This window comes from Trematosphaeria pertusa (assembly GCF_010094035.1).
Source record: "Trematosphaeria pertusa strain CBS 122368 unplaced genomic scaffold BU26scaffold_13, whole genome shotgun sequence".
Taxonomy (NCBI): domain Eukaryota; kingdom Fungi; phylum Ascomycota; class Dothideomycetes; order Pleosporales; family Trematosphaeriaceae; genus Trematosphaeria; species Trematosphaeria pertusa.
Genome location: NW_022987224.1, coordinates 558122 through 576904, shown reverse-complemented (window position 1 = coordinate 576904; position 18783 = coordinate 558122). Strand labels below are relative to the sequence as shown.

Below are 18783 nucleotides of genomic sequence, written 5' to 3'. Positions count from 1 at the left end.
TTACTACTATCTAGAATTAGCCTATACCTATAACTCTTAAGAGCCTTTAATTATTTCTAGGTTTCTATAATTTCTACTAAGCCTTCTTAAAGAATTACAGCTAGATTATTCGCCTTCTTACTAAGCTACTAAAATAGAGAGTATAGTATACCTTTAGAGAAATTAAGCTTATAGTATTTTAGTAGGTTAAGAATCTTATACTATCTAATACTATACTAGCTTATTACTCTCTCTATTACTATATAAGAGTAGAAACAGACGTATTAGATAGTATAGTTACTAGAGTTCTTTTACAGCTTTAAGAAGATAGTATCTAGAGACTAGTAGCTTTCTTTAGTAAGATAATAAATACTGTCTAGATAAACTATAGTATTTATAATAAAGAAATACTAGTAGTTATTCTTAGTATATAGAAGTAGAGAAGCTAGCTAATTAGCTTATAAGATCTAGAGCTCTTTACGGTGCTAACTAACTACTAAGCCTTAGAGTATTTTACTACTAAGTAGAAACTTACTACTTAGTAGGTCTACTAGGTAAATAATATTACTAACTATAACCTTAAGCTTACCTATTAACTAGGTTTAGCTAATATAGCAGCGAACGCGTTATTATAAAAGTAAGAAGAGCTTAAGACGTAAAAGAAGAAGAATTATGCTGTCTATATAAGGGCTTTTCTAAGTAAGAAGTAAATTAGCCTCTTAGCTATTAAGTAATTATTAGGTAAGTTATTAGTTCTAGTAGTCTAGAGATTAGCTAGTAGTACTACGAAAATCGCCGCCGCTAATACGTTTATAGAGGTACTCTCTACTAAGAATCTATATACTATAATTAATTAGGTTATTATAGCTAACTAATTAGATAACTCTCTATAGCTAGCTTAAGAAAAAGCTACTCTGTTAGGCTTTACCTAGAAAATAGAAGATAGCTTATTAACCTATTAGAATTAATTAAGAGTTTTTACTATTAACTATCTATAAACGTATTTAATACGCGCTATACATACTACTTAGATAACTACCTATCTAGAGTACTAGAAAACTATCTAGTTACTATAAGATTAATATTACTAGCTAGATATATAGAAAGACGTTAATATATACGTAGTAGTATATAAAGATTACTACTAGAGCTATACTCTATAGAATAAGATGCTAGGTTTTCTAAAGCCTCTACTTATCTCTAAGAGAGTATAGTAGAACGTCTCTATAGATTTTAAGAGCTTTCTTTCTAATAAAAAAGAATTTAACTACGTATACGTTGTTATAGATTAGCTAAGTAAGTAGAGCTTCTCTCTACTCTACTATAAGAAAATTATAGCTTAACGTATAGTAAAGCTATATTACTAATATATCTAGCGTATATATAGTTCTTCTAGGTCTATTATATTAAATTATAGTCTATAGTTTACCTCTACCTTTATAGATAAGCTCTATTAGCTTATAGAAATTAAGTAGAAGCTCTTTACTATATACTACTTATAAACTAATAGAAATATAGAGATTATTAATTAATATCTTAATTAGCGTCTACGGCTATTTATTAACTACTACTAGAATAATTAGTTAAACCTTCTACTATATATAGATTAGGTATAAGCTATATTACTATATAAAACTATAGAACTAATAGTATATAAAATTAAGTTTAGATATTAGCTAGTATACTACTAGAATTAGAAGAAGTATATAGTAAAAGCCTCTACTCTACGTAAGCGTCTCTTACGCTAAAAAGCTTAGAATTTTACTAAGAAGCAATATAACGCTATAAAAAAAGCTACTAAAATTACATAAGGTAATATCGCGAAAGTGTAAGCTAGATAGACACTCTAAGTAAATAAAAAACGCTAAGAACCTAATTTTACTATAGGCAATCTTATCTATATTAAACCTTATAGCTTTTTAATAAATTAGTTTAGTATAAAGCTAGATTAATAGATATATAGCTCTTACCTAATTATTACTATAAAGAGTTACTTCTTTTAGCTCTAGCTATCTACGTATATACGTATATATAACGTCTTTTACGCTAATTAGTTATAAAAAGCCTTAGAGTTATTACTAGAGTAGGTAGAGCCTAAGTAGCTATCTATTAAAGTTAATAGTAATCTAGAATAGCTTGTATATAACATTCTAGATAGCTATCTTTATTAAAATTACCTTTAATACTATGCTGTATAGGTTGCTTATAATTCTAACTCTACCTAGTATAATGCTATAGGCTTTATTAACGCTTTCTATAAGATAAAAGACTTTTACGTAGTATACTTAGATAAGCTAGAGCTACTATTATAATTAGATACTTAGATTAAAGCGTACAAAAAAGAGAAGACTCTAGAGAAGATAGTAAAGAATTTAAAACTTATAAGAGTAGAAGACGCAAGAGTAACGTAAAGGCGCTACTAAGTAATTTAGAACTCTACTAAGCTTATAGCATCGTTTAAGAAGAGAGCTAATAAGAAAGCCGCCCTACTAACGCAAAAATAAGCCTCTTTCTCTCTAGAGGGAAGATAGTAGCTATAAAAGCACTTCTAGTTTAAAACTAATATAAATATACTTACTATAAGCTAAAAGAGATAGTTAAGAGTATAACGTAAGAGTTTTAGAAGAAGAGAGACCTAGAAGGCGTATTTTAGAGCTTAGAAACAAGCTCTCTCTATAAGAGAGGGTAATATAATAGTCTAGTTTAAGAATTTACCTTAGGTTACGTAATCTTATTACGTAACCTAACCTAGCGTCTTAGCGCTTAGCACCTCTATATATAGAGCCTCTTAGAGCCTTTTCTTAACTTCTTACCTTTAGATAGCTAAATTTAACTTAACCTACTCTGCTAGCACCTCTTATTCTTATAGCTTATAGAGATAGTACTGCCTATAGCTAACTTACCTAGCTAGGTGTTCGGGGACGCTTACAGTAGTAGAGACCGCGGACCTAGCTCTTACATAGGCGGTTATGTAGAAGTTAGTGCGGTGTAGTGCAAGTCTCTTAGTAATTAAGAAAAACGGCTAAGTGTAACTATTTTAGCGTCGTGCAGCATTTGTATAGCGCAGACAACGCTAATAAAGAATTCTAACTGCGCTACTAAAAAAATTCTTGCCCCGCTCGCGGGTGCTAATTCTCCTGATAACACATAGCAGCTCTAACATTCGCAACTATAAGAAAAGCAACGAGTGCTTTAGCCTTCTGCTTACCTGTAGGCAGCGCGTTTCTAGTTACCTGTAAACTCCCCTGCGCGCTAGAAACAGCCTACAATCTCTATTTATACTCGTTGCAGCCTTACTACCTTACTACAGCCCCGCTAAGAAGCGCCTACAGAGTTTCCAACGCCGTGCTCTCCCCTAACCTCTCTGCGGTTCCCTGCGCCGAAGATCGCATTCCCCGATCATGACCCAATATCGACTAAGCGAGGTCGATAATGCCAATCTGGTATACTATTACACTTCTTAGCAAACCCCGCATGGGATCTATTATCGTCTAAAAGAGGTGAAAGACGGGTTTCCCGCAGGGTTCTATGCCTCTAAAAGGTAGTATCTCTCTAAGTTGCACTATAAATATTACAATCAATTTCTGACACTTATGGTACGCTAGAGCTACTGCTTAGCCTCCTCCAGGCGGTGCAAGTTCCGTGCTAAATATTAAACTCAGCATTATTATCTACGTGGGAGAGCCGCTAGACTATCAAAAATATCGCCACACCGCTCTCTGCCTTCGGCCCAGCGATGGCGCCGCATCTATAATCATTCATATTATTGGACCCAATATGGCATATCAGCTTAAAACGAGAGATAACTATAACTCAACCACGAGTCGCAAATTTGCCAAAGAAGTCTTGGTTAGAACACTTACAACACCAATAACGAAAGCCCAGTTAGTAGCGCTCATCTACCAAACGCCTGTTAACAACTTAAGCCGCGAATTCAACTGCCAGACCTGGGTGGGAGACGTCCTCCAAAATCTTGCCAAAGCGGGATATGTGACGAGAGGGGCTTGCGATAGTAGTATCAATGCAATGGTGGATGCAATAATAGAAGCAAAAGAAGAACCAGAGTAATTCAAGGACGTTGCCATCGCAGAATACCTTGATGGTACGCTATTTCATTCTTATACAGTTGAGGAAATATCATATGTGCGCGATCTTTCCAGTCTCGATGTTCACATGGCCGCTCGAAAAATTTGATGTACTCCCAGTGCTCTGGGTACCACCCAGCGTACTCCCAATCTAGTAGCCCAGCGACCCAACCGTCCTCGACTAATATGTTTTGCTGTGCGAGATCGCCGTGCGTGAAGACTATGCGGTAGTCGTTACGAAGTTAATTAAAGAGTGCAGTGCAAAGCGGAACTGGTGTAGTTTTTACGAGATCAAAGTAAAATAACGAGTTGAAAGTCGCTTCATCCTTGTACGGTCCGTCGCTGTAGTCCGTGTATTGGCGGCAGTCTCGCGCCGGCCCACCTGAGCAGGATCCGATAAGGCCGGTCTCCCATGGTACAGATCGCATTTTCGTGAGGATCTCTCGTAGCTGTCGACATATACTGTCTTTCTCTTCTGCTGTCATGCTAGGCCAAACCGAGGCAAGAATCTCACCCTGGACGAAATCCATTCGAATAAACACTTCCCCATCCGGCCCCATATGCGCTTCGTGCACACGAGGAACAGGGAGGTTGAGTTGCGCCGCAAATTCCAGCGCCGATCGTTCATCAAGGATAACTCGCCTGCCTGTCTTGACAACTGTAGAGTCGGGGTATTTCGCGACGCGGCACCCGGACGATTGATGAAGCGTAACAACATCTAGTGCATAACAGTGAGCTTCCTGAAGATTCCAAATTGGGACATTTACCTTGTGCTTCTTTAACTTCCGGCGGCGAGTCCGTCTTTTCCTGGGGAATGTTCATCATTTAATCGGGTTCAGCAGGAGGAAATGAGTTCGGCGGATGCTCTGGCTTCCGGAGGGCCGGCCGAGGAGCGATGAAAAATGACGAAAAAGTGGCCGCAGTCGGCAGGGTAGAAACGAGAAAGAGGGTGGCGGGCGGCGAGAGGCTCAACGCAGGTGCAAGAGCTGGTGCAGAGGAGAGAAATTGCAGCTTGCTTTTCGCGGGGGCGGACGCGTGAAGCTCGGAGTGGCGCGGGTGAACATCGGCGCCAGAATTCTACTGGGATCAGATTAGTCAACGTTCGCCGGCGGCAACGAGCCACCTCACGGCGCTAAAATCCGTGGCAAATAGAAAATCCACTATGAAACGACCGCGTGAGAGTTCCGACTCGGAACAATATCCCGAGGTTTGACGTAAGACACTGAATGCGGCTGAATGGAGTAGGAATGCCAGGGTATATCTAGATCAAAGATGATCACGATAGCCTGATAAGCCTTTCTTGTGCAAAGTGTAGTAGCGTAATTTTACTGCGCCCGGAGACCGATCTGGGAAGCGTTTACATATCTCTTTCCATTCCATACCCTGGTTATCCTTTAATGAGAGTAACCGCGCTTCGTCTGACTGTAGCCATGGCCTGTGCGTTCTTTGGTTGTACTTTTCTAAGCCTTCCTCTTTATTCTCGCCTACTTCTTCCGAGTCGTAGTCTAAGTGGACCGTTTCATCATTGGCAGCATCACTGTAGGAACTGCTTATCCAGCCCGCATTCAAGCTTCCGTAGGTGCATGGGCCTGGCGCACCATCGTTATACTGGTATCCTAGCAGCATCCATGAATCCGGCAATAGCTGCGTCATGCGGATGACTTTACCATCTCTACCGAAGAGCTTGTAACCTAGGGCGGTCAGGTCGAGAGAGCATTTCGAGTCGCGGTAACGGACAATTGCTGTCACGATCGACGAGCTAGATGGGACAGCGCAGAGCGTAAGATTGGCCATCTAATAGGGCACCTTGGGGCTGAGTCTATCGATAATGTTGGTCTTATCTCGAGCCTCTGTTTCTAGCGAGCGTGCTGACGAGGAACAAGACCTTGCCCTCTCTCTTCTAGGCGTAGAATTTTGCTGTAGCTGGATAGATTCTACTTGTCGCTGTGGCCTCGCAGGTATCGTGTTGCAGTCGCGCGGCTTAAGAGCAGTTTGTAATAGTCTACGCCTCCTCTTAAGTGCCTAGTCCTTGCGCCTTCGTCGTCGAGAGGCTTCCGTGGGAGGTTTGTGGAATGCCTTATTAATGTAACTAAGTTCGCCCTTAATGCTTTCCCCTACGCTACTTCCGCTAACTCGTCTGCTTATCTTACAGCTGTCGAAATTCCAATCGACATCTTGCTCGCCTTCTATTCCCACAGAAGCAACAACAGATCTCCTTAAGGGCTGTAGTAGCTCCTCGACTGTCCTACGACTGTGTACACTATCACCATTATTCTTTTCGTTGTAGAGGTCGCCTAGAAATAGGCGTAGGGTTCGAGCACTATCGCTTTTACGGTTACTGTCGAGAGGCCCAAGACTAGGCTCAGTGCTAGCGCTAGAATAAGAAACGTTGCTGCTAAGAGTTAGCAGAGGCGTAAGTTTAGGCATAGAGACGGAATTGTGTATAACGTTCTCTAGCTAACGCTTAACTAACCTTCGCTACTTCGCTAAATAGGTGTCTTCTAGCTCTAATTCTAGCATAACATCTAGCGCTGCAGCTAGAGAGATAGTTATTATAGAAGGGCGCATTCGTTTACGTATTACTAACGGTCCGTCTGTTACACTAACATCGCTAGAGCGTAATTCGTCCTCCGCTAGTAATCTGTCTTAAAAGACGTTAACATAGCCTCCTTAACTCTACTAGTACTACTTACCGTAATAAATTCTTTCTAAATTATCTCTAGAAAAGACGCGCGCTCTAGCTACGTTAAGGTCGCTATATTATCTAGCATAGAGTCTATTATTGCTAGCAGGCGCGCGGTAATCATTCTCTTAACAATTACACGCCTTATTACTAGGCTTAACAAACGTTATACTATGTTATTCTTTAGCTATATTACTCTCTATAATAAAAGAAAATTCTATTATCTATTAGTAAAATTAGTACTATAATCTACTTGTATACTTACTTTAACTTATTCTACTAAGCAACCTAATTATAGCTAAGTTCTCTTCTATAACGCGTATAGAATAGTTAGACTCTTCTTTATTAAGTAGTTTCTTACTAAACTAATTATACTCTAGGTTTTCTAATTTAGACGCGTTATAAAAACTAGCGAATACGTCTTCTAGTCGTGTATTAGCTAGATTCTATTAGCTTATAATAATTAGTAGAAAAGTATAAACGTACTCTACTATTAAAAGCCTTATACTATCGAACTTCTTATAATTTCTTAGCAACGAAAATTAACGAAAATTAACTCGTTTTTCTTAAATAACTAAGCGAAACCTTAATATATTTCTATAAAAATAAATATATACATTCTCTATAGTATATTATATATTACATTAAAGTTACGCTAAGATATATTACGTAATTAAAAAGCTATACGTATTTAACTAACTTTTAAGAAAAATCTAGTTTACTTCTAGAAAATACTATTATATCTCTATAATAATCTATAAAACTTATAGTATATAGTATTTATAATCTAATAAAAGTTTCTAGAAAACTTTTATAGAGCTAGCTCTTCTAGGTATAGCGTAATAAGAGATAGAAGTTTAAAAAATATCTTTTTTAGAGTTTTCTCTTCTAACTATATATATATATAGTTAATCTAGCTATATAAACTTATTATTTTATAAATTATAGTAGGCTTTAACTATATAGAGCTTATTAACTAATAATATAGTAGCTTTAAGTAGTTATTTAAAAGTAAAGCCTTTTTAGTAGTATAGTATAGAAAGATAGAAAGATACTAAAACTATTTTAAAATTATTACTTCTAAATATATAGAAGGCTTATAGTATATATAATCTTATAGTATATAACTTTATATAGCTAGATTATTTATATATATCTATAGTTAGAGAAGAAAACTCTAGAAAGATTATTTTAAACTTCTATCTCTTATTACGCTATATCTAGAAGAGCTAGCTCTATAAAAGTTTTCTAGAAAACTTTATTACGTTATAAATACTTTATACTATAAGTTTTATATATTATTATAGAGATATAATAGTACTAACTAGAAGTAAACTAGATTTTTCTTAAAAGTTACCTAAATACGTATAGCTTTTTAATTACGTAATATATCTATATGTAACTTTAATATAAAATATACTATATAATAAAGAATATATATATAAATTTTTATAGAAAATTATTAAGGTTTTGCTTAGTTATTTAAGAAAAGCTTATTAATTTTCGTTAATTTTTCTTGCTAAGAAATCGTGAGGCGTTCGGTAATATAGAGCGTTCGCTAATAAAGTACGTTAGAAGTAAAGAGTTTGCTAATTATATAAGCTAGATTACGCTATGTTTAATAGAGAAGCTCTCTACTATACTATTAAGAACTTTATTAGCACCTTGCTTCTTCGCACTCTTCGACTAATTTTATTTAAATTACCTCTAATACTTACCTTAAGCGATGCTGCTGTTCTTTAAAAAGCCGATACGAAACTTATCTAGCTGTGCCGAAGCTTACTGCTAATACCTAGGGCGCCTCAAGTTGTTCGAATTTCGAATAGTTTAGTTATAAAACACAGACTAGAAGTAATAAGAGAGACGGCTACTACCTAAGTGTATATATAGAGTAACGTCGATAAATTAATTCTATACGTTCTAGAGGTGTTCTACTTCTTCGAAGATTTATTTAAAGGCTTACTACGTAGGTATCTAATTACGGAATTCGTCTACAGCGCGCGTTTAAATTTAATTAACCTAAAGTTAGTACTCTATATTATGTCGAAAGTTACTAGAGCGATATTATATCTTGCCGAAGTGCCGCTTCTAGAAGGCTAGCCACCCGGACCTGTTAGAGAAGGCGTGGCCGAAGGCTATTTCTAGTTAGATTTTAGAGCGGGAAAGCTATCTAAGTCTATTAAAGATATATAGAAATAAATAAACAAGAGACTAGCTATTATTAGCTTACTACTACTCGATATAAAGCTATACAAGCTTATTATACGCTATATAGACCTTATTTCTTAAAATATAATTCTTTAGCTAGATAGTACTCTCTACTTTATTAATTAGAATTATGCGAAATTCTACTTAAAGATTCTTAAGATCTCTTATATTAGAGAGCTTCGCTCGTGTAATAAGAACTAGTTCGACTTTCTCTTAGAGTATATACACTAGCTAACGCTAGAAGAAGAGCGTATTTTACCGCTATTAATAGTGCTAGTAGCTATCGCTATACGCTATTCGTACGTTTGTTACCTTTCTAAGAAATTACTTTAGAGACGAAAATTTATAGAGTTAGAATCGATAATACACCTCTAAGCACGCCTCTACCGCCTTTACCTCTACTACCTTTACCTTCTCTACTCTTTAACGCTATTTAAACTAGCGGCGAGAATTATGTATCTTCTCTCTCGTCTTACCTACTATCTTATCTACCGTCTCTTCTATCGCTCTTTAACGTTCTTTAAGCTACTAACGAGAATTACTTATCTCTACCTTAACCGCCTTTGCTTCTACTACCTTCTCTACTACTACCTCTACTCTCGAACGCTATTTAAGCTAGTAGTAAGAATTATATATCTCTACTCTCTCTACTCTCGCCTTACTCTTTACCTCTATCTCGCCTACGTTATTTAAGCTAGTAGCGAGCATAGTAGTATTTAAAGAAATTAGCGCCTATATATAAAGGTAGAATTAACCTAAAATCTAGTAAAAAACAAGATAGCGCTAAACTTAGCAAGAGAATATACTAATACCTAGGCGTAGCAACGCTATTATAGCTTTAAAGTTAGTCTAGTAGCTACGCTACGAGACAGCTCTTCTATAGACGTAGCTAAAATATTATAGAGCTAGGTAAATACGTTATTATTAATATTATATACTACTTCTAGTTTAATAGAGCTTAATCTATTACGTCTTAAACGTTTATAATAATAAGAGCTATTAAGTAAAAGTTAGCTATAATACTATTCTCTAACTAGAAAGGCTAGTAGAGTTATAAGAATAGAACTCTAAAGATAGATAGAAATTAACGCTTATAGGTAGATAATCTATTCTTTACTTACGCGCTTAATAGTAATAAATTCGAGAATAAATTAGCTATAGTGTAGAGAGAGCAATAATATTAATATAGCTAATTACTAATACCTAGTTATAATTTTCTAGCTATATAGTATAGGCCTCTTCTTCTATAACTAGAATAATAACTTTATTATTACTACTAATACCTTTTATAAAGCTCTTCTTATTCGTGTTATACTAATTAGCTAGTAGAATACTATACTTAGTATAAGTATTCTAGTATAACTTAAACTAGTACTATAGCGTTAAGTAATCTATAGTATTCTTTCTTAATTAATTAAGGTTTCTATTCTATACTACCTTTAGATCTAGGTGCCTAGTAAGGTAATACTTATACTAATACTATCTAAGTAGTTTATAGTCTCTACCTATCTCTAGTATACTAACTACTAGAGATTAGAGGTAATAAATAGTAGAGGCTCTAAGTTATTATAGTAATTAGAGTTTATTTAATAGTATTCTTCTCTTTAGGTGTAACTCTTTACTAGGCTTTATAAAGCTCTTTTATAGGCCTACGGCTCTTAAGGCGTTTCTATAGTGCGAATCTAGAGATATTAAAGTATTTAGCTACTTTTTACTAGAAGGAGATAGAACTAGCATAGAGAGCTTTAATTGCGAGCTAAACGCGTTCTTCGGAAGGTAGAGAAGGTATTAGTATCGCTAGTAAGTCTGTAGCTTGTTAGCAAGTGCATCGAATAGATAATAAGGCTCTAGAACGCCGTAGCGGTAAGGTAGCTTTAGGAGATAGCCGAAATAGCTAGCTAGCTAAAGTAGCTAGCTAAAACGTTAGTTGTTGTTACTGTTAAGGCCCGCCTACACCGCGCCTTTTCTAACCGTAGAGAACGTATAGCGGTAGAGTAGTAGCTAGACTTTAAGGCTAGCTATTCGCTAATTTACGAGCCTTGCGGCAGACCTCTAAGTAAATAGCCGCGGCGGCTAGGCGGCGTCGAGATAGTATAAATAGCTAATCGCTAATAGACACGTTCTTTATAGCGCGCTAATACAGCAAGCTATAGGTAGCGCCGTTCTTTAGCGTTTTACGTAGACAATTAGCAGCGTTAGCGTCTAGAATACTAGCTAGCATCGCCTTTATTACCTTATAGAAGGCCTAGTTAACAGTAGAGTCGAGAGAGGGCAGGTTAGCCTATAAATAGTTAGCTAACAAACAACGAATAGCTATTAACTAATAGCTAGGCAGGTACCTACTATCTACTAGAGAGTATTAACGATAAACTATAGAACCTAGCGCGATAATAGTAGATAGAATAAACCTTAATTAATAAAGAGTAAGAGAGAGTAAAGTAGATAAAGTAATTAATTAGTAGGTATTAGAAAGTTAGACACTATTTCTAAAATAATCTCTTACAACCTATACCTATATAAACTTCTCTTTAATTATAGGTAGAGAAATTAGAACTTACTTAATCGAATAGTTAAATTCTATAGTAGAGGCTAATACCTCTTCTATCTTTAGCTTATTAGCGTATTTTAGAGTAATAAGATTCTATATAATAGTAAGTCTAGTAGTAGTTAGTTAATATTCTCGAACTAAATAGCTAGAAGGTAAGTATATATATACTAATAATATTCTATACTCTTTTTATATATAGTATACTAGTCTCTATAATTATTCTAGATAGCTTAGTATATCTAGCTAGCTTAAACGTCTATAGCTACTAGAATATTCTAGAATTTTATAGTAGAATGTAATATAACGTAGGTATACTCTTTTACTTTAAGCTTACTCTAGTTTATCTAAGTATTCGTAAGAGTTATATTTAGCTAAACAAATTTTATAGTACTAGTAATTATATATATACTCTAGTAATTTTAGCTAAGTTAACTATCTTAAACTATAAGTTCTATAGTATATACTATAACTCTAAATATAGAGATAGGTTTTAGGCTCTAGGCTAGATAGCTTTTAATAATAGCGCTGCTTATTATAGCATCTCTATTATTAGAGTAAGCAAGAGAATATATACCTAAAGATCTATAACTAAACCTTTTAGAAGTATAGAATTCTATAGAAAACCTATTAACTAGCTACTTAATAGAATAGTATATTCTATATAGCGTCTACTAGATAGTATAATAGTAGGCGAGGTTTATATTATTAATATTAGCTAGCGTATACTATAGTATAATCTTTAGACGCTAGAATTAAAACGAACACTAGGTACGCGATAGTTATTAGGTAGAAAAGGCTTCTAGACGTGTTTTAAGCTATAATAGCACGTAATAGTTAATAGAGCTATTAGCTAACTTCTAACTAAAAATTATATATTACTCTATACTACTTAGCTAAACCTGCTATCTAAACTCTTAGCTATACTCTAGGTAATAGCTTATATTACCTATTATTTTAGCACGTAGTTAAGTATAGGTATAGACACGTATTAGAGTTTCTCTCTTTTTTCTTAAAGAATATATTAAAATATACTCTTTATTTCTATATATATACTAAATAGAAGCTTATACTACTTATTCTTACGCGCTTAGACTATTACTCTTTATTACGATTTAATAGTTTAGAGGCGTAAGACGTAGAGATGTATACGCTACTAAAAGATTTATATAATCTATTTCTAGAGCTTTAAGCTCTAAGACTAAAGCACTTAGTATAAGAGTAACGAGAAAATACGTTATAGAGTACGATACAGCTATTATAGGCTAATATAGAATTAGTAGCGCCGCTATTCTAATAGCGCTATAGTTTATAGCGTTTACTAATTCTAGCTTAGCTAATAATTAGTAAAAAGAGAACGCTACTATGCTATATTTAGCTACTAGAGACGCTATATAGATAGAGCGAGAAGCTAATAGAAAAGATATTCTAACTACTTAATAAAATACCTCTTTTACGCGCACCTGTTATTATACTATTCTAAGGTAAAATAACTATTATAACACGGCTTAATGCTCTAGCTTCTCGTCTACTTAGCCTTTCTAGTAAATACTAAATAGTTCTCTTAGTTTCTAGCTTTTTCTATCTTTATTTTCTTTAGTTTATATCTACCTATATAGTTTCTAATCGAGGCGTTATAGCTATAAATAAAAAGCGTCTATATATTACTCTATATTCTAGTAGAGTAGTAGATAATAAGAAAAGAAGGTCTTATAAAAAGCTTCTCTAATATGTTAGATATTAACTAATATTTCTAGGTTTTATTAGGCGTTTCTAATTAGACTAAAAGCGAAGAAAGGCGTAGATGTCTCTAGCGTACGCTACTACGTTAAGAATAATATAATTAGTAGATAGATATACAAAGAGGTGCTTATTAGTAATATTTAAGTAATAAATATACTACTTACGTATATTATTATTATAAAAGTAGAGGATAAATAGCGTCTAGTTAATCTTCTTTAACGTCTTCTAGTAGTTAATAGTAACCTAAATTAGAGATACTGTAGCTAGGTTAAGTAGGCTCTAGCGAAAATTACGAAGAATAGAAAGTGTGTAGGCACTTCTTAGCTAGATTAGAAAAACATTAAGCTATTTATAAGATAATACGTTACTTATAAAACTACTATAGAGAGATATACAAAGGTAGAGAATATATTAAAACTAAAGCTAACCTATAACTTACTTAAGAAGAATAAGACTATACCTTAAGGCGAAAATAGTTTAGTTAAGTTCGAATAGTTCTATTATATAATATTCTACTAGCTTTACTACTTACTCTACTATTTACTACGCGTTTTTTCTATTTTAAGCTTCTTAGAATAGAGGTTAAGTAACAAAAGAAGAATAGCTTGCTATTTACCTCTAGTAAGATTTCTAAGCTACGCAGACGTATATTTCTAATATAGAGAATACTACTCTAAGAATTTCTAATTAATAATTCTAACTATCTCTTACCTATAGATTAAGATGTTAAATAGGTTTAAATTATAATATATAAAAACTAGAGAAGACTATTAGCTATTCTATTAAGTAATTATAGCTTTAATATTATTAGCTTCTTATTTAGTAACGTAGTTACCTAACTATATTACTTAAATATTATCTCTTAGCTAGTAGTATAATTCTTAGATAGTCTTAAAGAGACTAAATTATAGAGTACTATAGAGTAGGTAAGAATTATATAATAAGTTACTAACGTAGCTCTCTACTTCTATATTAGATAGTAGCTATAGAGACTAGAGCTCTTAGATTATATTCTTTAACTATAAGAGAATTTTTTAAAAAGACTTCTTAGATAGGTTTTTCTAGGTGCTTGCTAGCTCGTTACCTTAAATTCGCTCTATAATAATATATACTCTATTCTTATAGAGAAAGAAGTAATATACTTTAGAAATAGGTATTAATATATATTAAGTAATATATTCTATTATAGTAGCTTCTATTAGGTGTACTAAATATTCTATTTTAAGAATTTTATACCTAGAAATTAGTATATAGAACCTATTACGTTTAAAGAACTTTATAGTTGTATAGAGAGCTATCTAAGCTAGAAAACGACAAATAGGTATGTTGTTAATTGCCAAGGCTCTACTGTCTTCGTGCTGGGTCTTATAGTAGTTTGCGAGATTAAAGTACGGAGTTAACATTATGGAAGCGATAAGGATGACGTGATGACTCGCTGGACGTGAGCGAAGGGCTTCTCGTTGGTGGGCGAAGGGCTTCTCGTTGGTGAGCGAAGGGCTTCTTGTTGGTGAGGCGTTAGCGGCGGGTTTCTTAATGCGAATTCCAAGAGCTTCGATTGTTGAAGTAACGAAGTGGAGTGTAACATTGTTGATTGTATGAGAGCTGAAAGCTCTGGCTATATACACTAGGCTAGCGCGATCACGTGATCAGCACGTGATCCTCAACAGTAAACAATACGTTCCAGTCCTCCTGCCAGGTGCCGTATGGCGGCTTCCGCCAACATCGATCAAGGCGCTGGACGCATCGCTGATAACACGTGCGACCTTGGCGTTAAGGCGCCGGGGTTTCGGCAGATCTTTGGAGCCGGCCAAGACTTGCCAGCATTATTCCGGCCAGTACCCGTGGTCGCGCCATCGCCGCTCACACTAACCGTCTTACATCACACTTCTCTCATCTCTCATGCACCCACCGTAATTTGAGTGTGACGTCGTCGGAGAGAGTCGGGTCACGGAAAGGTTGCGCGGCACGTGTCAGAGGCGCGTGCTGGTGGGCGAAGTCGGCGATTGGTCAGAGAGCTTCCCCGACCCGCTTGCCCCGCTGCTTCGATGTTTTGTCCGACATTCGACGACGCTTATGGTTATCAGTATTGGCGAGAAGGCATTTCCACTTGTCCCTCAATGTGCCGTCGTCGTCTTCTCTCACGCTCAGGAGAGTAGATCTCAGGAGATCGCGGCTGCTGATGGAGTTGTTTAACTCTGGCCACTCCAGGGCCGACGTACCCAAGTCCTCATCCACCTCCGTGTTCGTATTGTCATTCGGCGTACGGCTCTCGCCCTCATTGTCGCTATCAGTCTCTAGCGGATCGCGGCTTCGTCGAGCGGCTTTAACCTGCCCTTCGCTTGGTCCATCTCCCAGCAAGCGAGGATCGATTCTTTGAATGATGTCGAAGTCCGCCGAAGACGCAGGAGTTTGGGTGCTGGGCGTCCGTCGCATTGGCGTCTGGCGTCATATCCGTAATTATCCCGTCCTCCAGCCAGCCGCTACCAACAGCAATAGGCGCAGCTTCGGCATCGGCTTCGAACCGAGTATCCATGTCCTCATATCTCTTTCGCTTTCTAACAGAAAAGGAATCAGAGGAGCGGGGTCGATTGGACGGAAAGTACGGCTCCTCAATCTCGCCATGAACTGATGCCACATGATCATACCGTGCAGCGCTTCCGTCGATCCGAGCGTCGTCATTTCCTCGGCGACGGCATAGGTGTAGTGATGGGTGTTTCCCACGCAGCATGTGCCAGCGCGTCCGTACTGCAGCCGGTGTCCGATCTGGGAAGCATTCAAATATATCCTTCCACTTCATATCCATGGTCGTCTTGTACGCGTGTAACCGCAGGTCGTCCGACTCCAACCATGGCACACGCGTTCGTTTGGGGAAGCGCATATCGCCTCTGCCAAGTCGCTGGCTACTGCTAGCAGCATGAGCTCCGTGTTCACCTGGGCCTTCTCTTAGTATAATTCTACTAATTCTAATAGAATTCACGGGATTACCTTCTTGGCATGATCCCTATCACGTGACTGGGATCCCTACGCCTTTCCTCACGTGACTCCTCACGTGGCCGTTCCCTGCTCTGTCGCTCTTTTCTCTAGTCTTTCTTTAAATTAGTTTCTTATCTAGTTAATTCTATAATTATAATAATACTTTTTCTTTATAGACTAAATAGTATTCTTATTACTTATAATAGCTAATATACTTTATAAGTAAGCTAGTTATATAAGTAAGCTAGTTATATTCTCTTAGTAATAAAAATTAATAAAAATTATCTTATTTTTCTTAAATAACTAACGTACTTTATAAGTAAACCGACTATATAAGCAAGCCGACTACCTTTCTCTTAGCAAGAAAATTAACGAAAATTAACTCGTTTTTCTTAAATAACTAAGCGAAACCTTAATAGTTTTCTATAAAAATTTATATATATATTCTTTACAGTATATTACACCTAATATTAAAGTTGCACTAAGATATATTATGTAATAAAAAAGCTATATATATTTAAGTAACTTTTAAGAAAAATCTAGTTTACTTCTAGTTAGTACTATTATATCTTTATAATAATATATAAAACTTATATTATATAGTATCTATAACCTAATAAAGGTTTCTAGAAAATTTCTATAGAGCTAGCTCTTCTAGGTATAGCGTAATAAGAGATAGAAGTTAGAAAAATATCTTCTTTAGAGGTTTCTCTTCTAACTATATATATATATAGGTAATCTAGCTATATAAACTTATTATTATATAAATTATAGTAGGCTCTAACTATATAGAGCTTATTAACTAATAATATAGAAGCTTTAAGTAGTTATTTAAAAGTAAAGTCTTTTTAGTAGTATAGTATAGAAAGAGAGAAAGATACTAAAACTATCTTAAAATTATTACTTCTAAATATATAGCAGGCTTATAATATATATTAGCTTATAATATATAATTTTATATAGCTAGAATATTAATATATATATATAGTTAGAGAAGAAAACTTATAAAAAAAATTTTTAAATTTCTACCTCTTATTACGCTATACCTAGAAGAGCTAGCTCTATAAAAGTTTTCTAGAAACCTTTATTAATTTATATATACTATATAATAGTACTAACTAGAAGTAAACTAGATTTTTCTTAAAAGTTACCTAAATACGTATAGCTTTTTAATTACGTAATATATCTTAGTATAACTTTAGAATAAAGTATAATATACTATAAGAAATATATATATAAAGTTTTATAGAAAAATATTAAGGTTTCGCTTAGTTATTTAAGAAAAATAAGTTAATTTTCGTTAATTTTCTTGCTAAGAAAAAGGTAGTTAGCTTGCTTGTATAGTCGGTTTGCTTATAAAGTACGTTAAGTAAAACCTAAATATTTTTCTATAAAAATTTATAAATATATTCTTTTTAGTATAACGTACTTTACTAGTAAACGCTCTATACTACTAAATACTCTAAAAATACTAAGCTCTTACTAAATACTACTATCTTATTTAGATTACTCTAACTATAAGCTACTTAAGATAAATTTAGATAAGCTATTTAACTTAGCTATATTATCTTTAACTACCTAGCACGTTTACGTATTATACTCTAGCTTACTATAGCGTCTATAGCGTTACTAAGCTAGCTAGCCGTTACGTACTACTACCTCTTCGCGCTACTTCTTACTCTTATTCTAATCTATAGCCTTTCTTTAAGTAACTAGCTATAAGCTAGCTTTAATTATAAGAGTATTACCTTTCTAAATCTACTTTCTTTTACGCGAATTACGCTTCTTTTTCTATACGTTAGCTACTTAAAGCTAGACAACTTTAGACTCTATAAGTACTAGCTAATACACTATTAGCTTATTATCTTTCTTAAGCTAATTAAGTAACTTAATAATATAAGTTAGTAATAAATTATAGTACTACGTAATCTTTCTTTAAATTAGAGTTAATTATAACTTTAATTTAGTAGAATTACTAGGTATTTTATACTTCTAGATAGTAGTATTATTAGTAGAGAGTATTAGCGTACGTAATTAAACTTTAAGCTTTAATACTACTAAATCTAGATTAAATAGAACTAAGCTAGCGTCTCTAAATTCTACTCTAATATTATTATTTATAATTAACGCGTAAAAAGCTACGTAAAATATAGGTAGAAACTTAATTTTTATAATATAGTTAATATAGCTACGTATAAGAATCTTAACTTAGTAGCTATATACTACCTTTAATAGTAAGAAGTAGCTAACGTTAAGTAGCTATAGAAGATATAATAAATATACTAGTATATAGAAAGCTATAATTTTATTCTTCTTATAGTACTATTAGAATTTAATAAAGCTATAGCTTTTATAGCTATCTAAAATTAGTAGATAATATATATCTATAATGTAACTTATAGTATACGTATTAAAGTACTTTAACTAGTAATACTAACTTTATTTATTATCTAGCTACTTTTAGAGATAGCTATAACCTAGTTATGTAGTAGCTAGCTATTTTTATACTATGCTAAGAGGTAGTTCTTATTTATAATAATAAGAAATAGTAGAGTCTATATTTTATC

At 34.5% G+C, this 18783-nt stretch overlaps 4 protein-coding genes across 4 annotated transcripts; 1 reads left to right on the top strand and 3 right to left on the bottom strand.

The window, feature by feature from the left end:
- Positions 1-3633: 3633 nt before the first annotated feature.
- BU26DRAFT_433955 (uncharacterized protein) lies at positions 3634-4047 on the top strand (the record flags this gene model as incomplete). The annotated part of the gene is made up of 1 exon (XM_033824051.1): positions 3634-4047. A coding segment is annotated over one exon (414 nt), but the record flags the coding sequence as incomplete, so codon positions are not given.
- A 15-nt stretch (positions 4048-4062) lies between these two features.
- On the bottom strand, positions 4063-5066 carry BU26DRAFT_522251 (uncharacterized protein). Its single transcript, XM_033829737.1, has one exon. The coding sequence runs from the start codon at positions 4622-4624 to the stop codon at positions 4307-4309; it is 318 nt and encodes a 105-aa protein (XP_033680139.1). The 5' UTR covers positions 4625-5066; the 3' UTR covers positions 4063-4306.
- Positions 5067-5330: 264 nt separating this feature from the next.
- Positions 5331-5858, bottom strand: BU26DRAFT_508468 (uncharacterized protein; the record flags this gene model as incomplete). The annotated part of the gene is made up of 1 exon (XM_033827081.1): positions 5331-5858. The coding sequence occupies one exon, from the start codon at positions 5856-5858 to the stop codon at positions 5331-5333; it is 528 nt and encodes a 175-aa protein (XP_033680138.1).
- Positions 5859-15388: 9530 nt separating this feature from the next.
- BU26DRAFT_578830 (uncharacterized protein) lies at positions 15389-16198 on the bottom strand. Its single transcript, XM_033834435.1, has one exon. The coding sequence runs from the start codon at positions 16119-16121 to the stop codon at positions 15567-15569; it is 555 nt and encodes a 184-aa protein (XP_033680137.1). The 5' UTR covers positions 16122-16198; the 3' UTR covers positions 15389-15566.
- Between the last annotated feature and the right edge of the window lie 2585 nt (positions 16199-18783).

Excerpts from the sequence above, each read along its gene's own strand:
- BU26DRAFT_578830 (XM_033834435.1), bottom strand. The coding sequence starts at position 16,121 with ATGCGCTTCCCCAAACGAACGCGTGTGCCATGGTTGGAGTCGGACGAC.
- BU26DRAFT_522251 (XM_033829737.1), bottom strand. The coding sequence starts at position 4,624 with ATGGGGCCGGATGGGGAAGTGTTTATTCGAATGGATTTCGTCCAGGGT.